General features: G+C 32.3%; 1 protein-coding gene across 1 annotated transcript; it reads left to right on the top strand.

Annotated features, from left to right (window-relative positions):
* The first annotated feature begins 1,355 nt into the window (after positions 1 to 1,355).
* LOC129303173 (agamous-like MADS-box protein AGL18) lies at positions 1,356 to 4,120 on the top strand. The gene is made up of 8 exons (XM_054942292.1): positions 1,356 to 1,552; positions 2,288 to 2,369; positions 2,527 to 2,588; positions 2,786 to 2,885; positions 3,166 to 3,207; positions 3,378 to 3,419; positions 3,532 to 3,683; positions 3,795 to 4,120. Exons 1-8 carry the CDS (start codon positions 1,371 to 1,373, stop codon positions 3,895 to 3,897), a joined length of 765 nt encoding a protein of 254 aa, XP_054798267.1. The 5' UTR covers positions 1,356 to 1,370; the 3' UTR covers positions 3,898 to 4,120.
* The last annotated feature ends 3,484 nt before the right edge of the window (positions 4,121 to 7,604 follow it).

Here is a 7,604-nt window from a genome sequence, read left to right as displayed (position 1 = left end):
AAGAATGAACGAAATTGTGAATAAAATCCATTAGCTTCTGTATGCCTGTAAGTAATTTTGACTATGATCAAAATACTATCTTAGCTAAAAAATGTAAAATATTCTTTGAGAGGTTGTATTGTATGTTTAAAAATGTTATTGTTTTCAAAGTGTAATGAATATGTTTTTTTTTTTAAATTATCCTTAATAAATGAATCATTCTATATTTATTTTCAAGTGGAGCATCATATTAAATAAGGCATGAGACAATGATGTTGGTTTAAAGATAGTTAATTAATTTATTGAGAGTGAGATTCAATTTTTTTTTAATAGAAGGAGCAATAAACACGATAAAGTATAACAAATGTTAATGTAAAAGATAACGGCTCTTGTCCAATCAAGTGGATTAAACATTCAATTACCACTCTTTGTATATATTAAGTAAGTTTAGTTTAAAGGAGTATGCATTTTACGTTCTGTACTTGAGAAAAATCAGTCTCCATTGTTGTGCAAGATAATCTTCATTTATCAATAAAGAAGAAAAACACGGATAGCTTTATGAATTATTCTCCTGGTAAAAAAACCAAAGAAAGGGAAAAAGAAAAAAGAAACATGCGGGTTTTGTGATGAATAAAGTTGGGCTCTCAAATTCCAAGTCCTCTGCACATGGACTTACTTCAAAGATATTTTTTGCGTGATCAACATGCTAACACTGTGCTTGCCAAAATATATAATCTCATGTCCACACATAAAGTATATCTAACCATTTCCCTGTATGATTTCTCAAAGACTAGCTATTTCAACAACATATTCTAATCATGCGCGTCTCTTCAATGGTTCACAACCTCCAAATGTCCTCCGTGAAGCTGTAGTACGTAGTCAAACGTACATCAACTCGGTGGTGAATTCAAAGAAGGCAATGCCTAGAACTGTGTTAAAATATGCTCCACCATTATGGAAACATTGATAATAAGAAAAGGAGATGAGAATATAGGAATGTGCTTTGATTAGAAAAGAAAAGGAATTTGCTAGTTGCAGCCAAACACTGGACTGGGGAAACAGAACATTCCCAAAGGGGTAAATGGCCAGTCCCTCAAGCAAAATAGAATTCCATAATAGGATTTAGTGCCCACATATAGTATTTCACCTGTCACCTTTCTCTCTATATTCCTAATTTCGCTCACTTTTTTCCTTCCCTGGCCTTTCTTTCTGCACAAGAAGAAATCCCAACCCCATTCCCACCTTACACAACAATCACACTTTTCTCTGCTGCGCCTCTGCGTCTTTATATTATATATAGAAAAGGGGGTTCAAGGGTGGCTTGGTTGTCTCTCTCTCGTTCCCATCTCATTGGCGGCGGCGGCAGTGGTCTGAAGAAAGTTTCAGGGGAAATGGGGAGAGGGAAAATTGAAATTAAGAAGATAGAGAATTTAAATAACAGGCAGGTCACCTTCTCCAAGCGACGCAATGGGTTGCTTAAGAAGGCCAAGGAGTTGTCTGTTCTGTGTGATGCAGAGGTTGCTGTCATCATTTTCTCTAGCACCGGCAAGCTTTATGAGTTTTCTAACACAAGGTGCATAAACACGTACATTGCTTTTTGGGGTTTTGACTTTTCCAGAGCACGAGGTTTTTTAGAAGTTTGATGTTTATACTTTGATGGATTTTTTGGGGTTTTAACTTTTGATTTTGTTGATTTGCTTTTGATGTTCATTCTTCTGTTTCCTTGAACTTGAAAAAAATGCAGAGATGGCGTTCTTATTTATACTATATTGGAATCGGAATTCTGTTATTGAGAAACTTTTTCTGGAAGAAACTGGAAAATTCTAGGCATGTACTGAACTAGTTTCAATAATTTGTGTTTCCATTAAAAAAAATTTGAACCCAATTGCTTTTAAGTACTGTTCGATTGGTGAAAAGAAGATGGCTCTTGATTTGTTGTCTATCAAGAGCCAAGTATCATATTTGCCCTTGACAGTCTCCTTTTAGGGGACTCAATGTCATCAGTGAGATTAACAGAAAAACTTATAGAGGACATAGCATACTAGAGCTGGCATGGAATCATTTGGTATGCAACACCTATTATTGAAAGTGAAGTGTGCATCTTTTGTGTTGAAGAATTTCACTTCAATATACAGAATTCTGTTGCGTTGCTCTCCAAGCTAGCCATGAACTAAACTCTTGTGTGTGTGTGTGTGTGTGTGTTTGTTTGGAGCACTCTGACCCATCATTTTGTTGCTTGGCATTTTCTATGGGAAAAAGGTGGCTCTTTATTCTTATGATCATCAAAAAGTTCATTTCATTTGTGAAGCATGGAGCACACCCTTTCAAGATATACCAAAGGCGTAGAATTGGATTATACAGAGCAACCCTGTGATGTGCCCCCAACTGAGGTATGTGACTCTCACAACCACACTTTCCTCTAGTTGCTTTAATCTTGAGTGATCATTCTCTGTAATATATTTCGTTTCCCTCTCTACTTTTCTTTTCTGGCTAATTACCGAAGTGCTATTTAGTTTTGTCTAGTTCTCACCTCTTCAATCAAAGCAGGAGACTGAGCCTGATACAAACCTTCTCAAGGATGAAATTAGAAAGCTTCGTTTAGCATACTTGTAAGTTATTCTGACTTCTGAGCTTGTTACATCCCCCCCTTTTATCTCTAGGTAAGGAACAGTGTTAAATGACTGAAACAAGTTCCAGTAGATTGTTTTGTTTTTGTGGTTAAGAAAAAGGGAGCTATTTTGGTTCTTCTTTCTTGTGAAAGATTGGTTCAGGTTATTTTAATGATGTTATTTTTCAAATTTTGCAGAAGAATGATGGGGAAGGAGCTTGATGGGTTGAAATTCAAAGAGCTGCAGAACCTGGAAAATCAGCTGAGTGAAGGGATACTATCTGTTAAAGAAAAGAAGGTAAAGATGACAAAGATTCAATAGCCTTCAATATCAGTATGATGACTGATTCAGTTAATGAGATCAAGTGTGATATGATATAATTCTCGCGTTCTTTTCAATATTGATGGGAGAAAAAAGCAAGTCGGCACCTGTTTCTTTGTGGAAAATTAATTTTCTCAAACTTTTACAGCTTAGTATGATGATTTTTTTTTTTAAAAAAATATTGTAACAATAAGGCTGGTGCATGAATGTGCTATAAAAATCCTAAACCATTAATTGTATACAAAAACTATTGCAGGAACAAGTACTTCTAGATCAGCTTCGGAGGTCCAGATTACAGGTACGTGCCAGCACTGTCAATTTTTTAATCTCGTTTTGATAGTTTTAAGAGAAAATCAAGAATTTACAGATAATTTTGGCATGACAGCTTATAATTCACATTTGCTGTGGTACAGTTTTGTTCACCTTTTGTTTCTTTTTTTAATTTCACAAAAAAAAAATGATATGCAGGAGCAACAAGCCACGCTGGAGAACGAAGCTCTGCGCAAACAAGTGAGAATCAAATCGGACTTGATAAAGTGTAGATATATATGTGCGTTTTGTTATCAACTCACTAAACTAGGGCCAATTATATTTAATAACGACGTTGATGTCTGGGAAACAGATTGAGGAGATGCAGAATAAATCAAACACAACACACTTTGTATATGTGAATGCCTTTGATAGCAGGTTCTCCATCAACAACTGTTCCAACCCCATTTTCCACTGTGCCTCCCATGAAAGAGAAGACCACTCTGACACTTGCTTGCAGTTAGGGTACGTCTCTCAGTTTTCTTTGGAATTTTTCTTTTATCTTAATATCATCGAAATCAAAATTGGCTAACGTAATATTCAGAAACGAAGTCATGGTTGTGTGGTGTCTTTTAGGTTGTCAACAGAATTTGGTCGGAAGAGGAAAGCACTGAAAGTTGAACCCGGCAGCGACTCTCTACGGAGTCAACTGGCCTCTGCGTCGGAAAACATTCCCTAGTTCTTCCTCTTCTTTTTTATTCTATTTTCCTCTTTTTTAAGTATTTTATGTTATAGTCACCTTTAGAGAAGGTTATAGTAAAAGGGCTAATTAGTTATAAGGTAAACCTGTATATATTTTACCTAGATGATTACATGTTGACCTGCATGGTCCATCGTTTTCAGTTGCCAAACTAAAAAATTCCAATCATGCTCTATTATTTTATAAGAGTACGACGCTACCATGCACCTTTAAAAAAATAAAATACTGGGGTATGTAAATACCTCAATTTTCACAATATATATATGTGTATGTATGTATGTTACAAAAGTTATCTTATATTTTAGAATGCATTAAATATTTTATACTAATACTTAATCTTTTGAGTTTTGATGAAGAGATATATAGTATTTACTGTAACTATGACAAAAATTAAGAAGATTATTCTGACTTGATCAATTTGAGATAGTAGATTATTAGAATTGATTAATTAAGAAAAATTAGTATTAGAAGTCATCAACTTAGACTTCAACTCCAAGAGATTGTGATTATCACCGAGGTAATCAACCACGTGGGTACCATTTAATTAAAAATAATCAGTCGAACCAATTAACGCCATGACGTTATAAATTGGTTAATTACTTCCTGGTCTCATCTCATTTGAAAATTTGAAGTTTCTACCATTTTATAAAGTGATTTATATTTTTATATATATTTTAAAAAAAGTCAGTTCTGTGGAAAAGTGGTAGAAAAAACCATGACTTTGAGATAAGAACAAGAAAAAGTAGCTCCAAACTTAACCATAGATTTGAGACCAGAAGCCATTTGCCGGAACTTTTTTCCAAACAGGAGTTTTTATTTTCCATCCAGCTTTCGGGTTTGACAATCATCATTTGCAAGCCCAGAAGCTCACATCAAACATAGCCTTAGTCTGAAACCAGAGTTCCCCTCTGGTTTGCAATTTTGGCATAAGTTGCCCAAAACAAAAAGAAAATTTCTCACGACACCCGTGCTTCATTTTCTTGAAGGAAAAATGACAATTAGAGACCCATGAGTACATTAATGATAATCCCAAACCTTAAATTATTGAAATCCTAAAAATAAATCATAATTCTTATTTGAAATTTTAAAAAATGTGAAAAGTTAGTTGAAAAATTTATCAAATACATTCAAAATTATTTATAATATTAGTTGATAATTTATAAGAATCTATTAGAAATCTCAATTTTTTGTTGTCAATGTAAAAGTAAAGCACTTGAAAAATCAAGTAAATACATATAAAATTATTTGTACCGTTCGTTGAGAATTTATGAAAATTAATTGTGAATTACAAACTAATCACTTATGAATTTTGGTTGTTGTCAATATATGATATCAATTGAAAAATCCACTAAATAATATAATTTAAAATTATTTACAACTTCAGTTAAAAATTATAAACCAATAACTTGTGATTTTTTTTTATTGTTTGGGAAATCATCAAAAAATAAAATTCATTATAAATCTTAAGCCAGTTAATAAAAGATAATTTATTATAAGTAAAAATTATAATTTAATATTAAGATTTCAATAAATTAGAGTCCGTGAATAATGTTTTTATGGGTCTCTAATTGTCATTTTTTTCTTTTTTTAATTAAAAAAAAAAGAAAGAAATGAAGACAAATGAAGTACGGAATCACCCAATCGTGTCCCTCTATTTTAAGCAGTCGATGACTAAAAAATTAATTACAATTTTCTATGATCTTCCAAGAAGCGTGATCATAGGACACCGGTGACTCACCCCCGAAAAGACAACTTTTACAAAAGCACTTCCGCAAACAGGAACGGTGGTTCCTAATTCCTATCCAAGCTGCGTGATTGATTGGTTGCATTGCATACAAACTCTTTCTTTTGAACTTTGTTTTCTTTTTTAATCAGAATTCGGTTTACTGTGCAGATCTTAAAAAAAGATTAGCAACGAAATAGACGGTGATGCCAATCGAAAAGAAAAGACAACAGAGCCAACCAGACGCCGAAGATGAAGTCAGATACAGTAACTAGTGGTTATAATCGAGCCTCGTGGACGAAATGACGTTAAAATAAATTAAATATGTAACTGGGCAATACAATGTTCATGAAACTGAATGTATTAGTTGAAGAATGCAGCGCATTCACTGGACAGTCCTGCTGGGTTTGGAACCGTCCTTGCTAAATACGGCAAATTAATACATTTTATTCGGGTCTCTGACGCACTCAGTCGAATAAATAAAGAAAAAGGAGAATTTCAAGTAGGGATTACATCGAAGACTTAATTTTTTATGGGTTTATAAAATTTTAAAATTTTAGTTTAGCTTAGGAAAAAATTAAAAAAAATTGATAGTAAAAAAATTAAAATATCTTTCACTTATTATGCATAAATACTAGTTATTAATTTTTTTATTTTACTTGTTAATTTTTGAATATGAGTTACAAATTATATTAGAAGATATATCAATAATTATATAAGACTTCACGCTGAATGTTCAATCATAAATAAGAACATTAATTGTTAAATTAATAATTTTATTTATTAATTTTCTAACATCAGTTATAAATTTTTGACAAGTTTTATAATTTACTAATATAAATTATAAATTATTGAAAAGTCTTATAATTTATAACTGATGTTAGTAAACTAATAAGTAAATTTAGTAAACTAATAATTAATCTTACTAATTGTTTGATAAAAGAATGTAATTTATAAGTGATATTGATAAATTAACAAATATAGTAAGAAAATTAACAATTAATAATTTTGAATGGCAAGTTAAATATATTTTAATTTTTTCATTATTTCTTTTAACTTTTCTTTCTTAGATTAAATTAAAATTTTAAAATTTTTATAATTAAATTTTTATGGTGGTTCTTAATTGAAATTCTCTTTCAAAAAAATCTTACCATGGATTAATAAATAAAGTAATATGGTAGTATCGCTTTAAATTTTAAAAGCACACAAAAATAGCAGTAGCAAAAAATCCTACTAGAAATGAGAAATTAGAATGGATGGATGCATGTAAATTAATGATGAAAGTTTTCTTTTTTTCTTTTTTTTTTTGTGGGGTCGTGGAAAGAACACGCAATAATCAACATCGTTAGACCGTGCTTCCGAGTCCTACCTCGCTTGCTTCCTTTCCGGCCTGCCTCCCGCACGCGCGGCTACCTTTTTAAAAAAAAAAAAATTATATTTTTTCGCAGTATCTTCGTATGGCATTTCCTTCCCGCTTACTTTCCACCCTACACGCGTGAAGGCACTGATGATATATGAAGTGGATCAGGGGAAAGCCAATTGTGCAATTAAATGGCTATCAACGGAGCAAACACCAACCAAAAAAGTTACATCTCGAGGCCTACAAGCTCGGGATGCAACATATCATGCCATCATCAATCAGCTTAAATAAAAAATTAAAATGCAAAATATTCAGGAACTTTTTCTCCCAAAATTCCAGACATTCTAAATTTTTTTAAAAAGAAAACATTTTTATCCTATCATTAAAAATCACAAGCATTGTCTATTAATTGAAATTTGATCAAGAGGTAAATAACATAGTTGCCTTATAACTTTTTCTCTGGAAGCGTTGGGTATACTGAACTTTTATTTGAAACTTAGTTGCCTCAAAACTTTTAAAAGTGCAGCAATTTTGCTCTCACTTCCTCTTCATTATCCTCTTTTTCCTTCTCCTCTTCCTTTCCCACTAGGAAGCTCTCACACT

The sequence above is a fragment of the Prosopis cineraria genome, unplaced genomic scaffold, assembly GCF_029017545.1.
Source record: "Prosopis cineraria cultivar Desert tree isolate PC_DT_omini unplaced genomic scaffold, ASM2901754v1 PC1, whole genome shotgun sequence".
Classification (NCBI taxonomy): Eukaryota; Viridiplantae; Streptophyta; class Magnoliopsida; order Fabales; family Fabaceae; genus Prosopis; species Prosopis cineraria.
The sequence above is the reverse complement of the archived record's forward strand: the minus strand, read 5'-3'. Positions and strand labels throughout refer to the sequence as shown.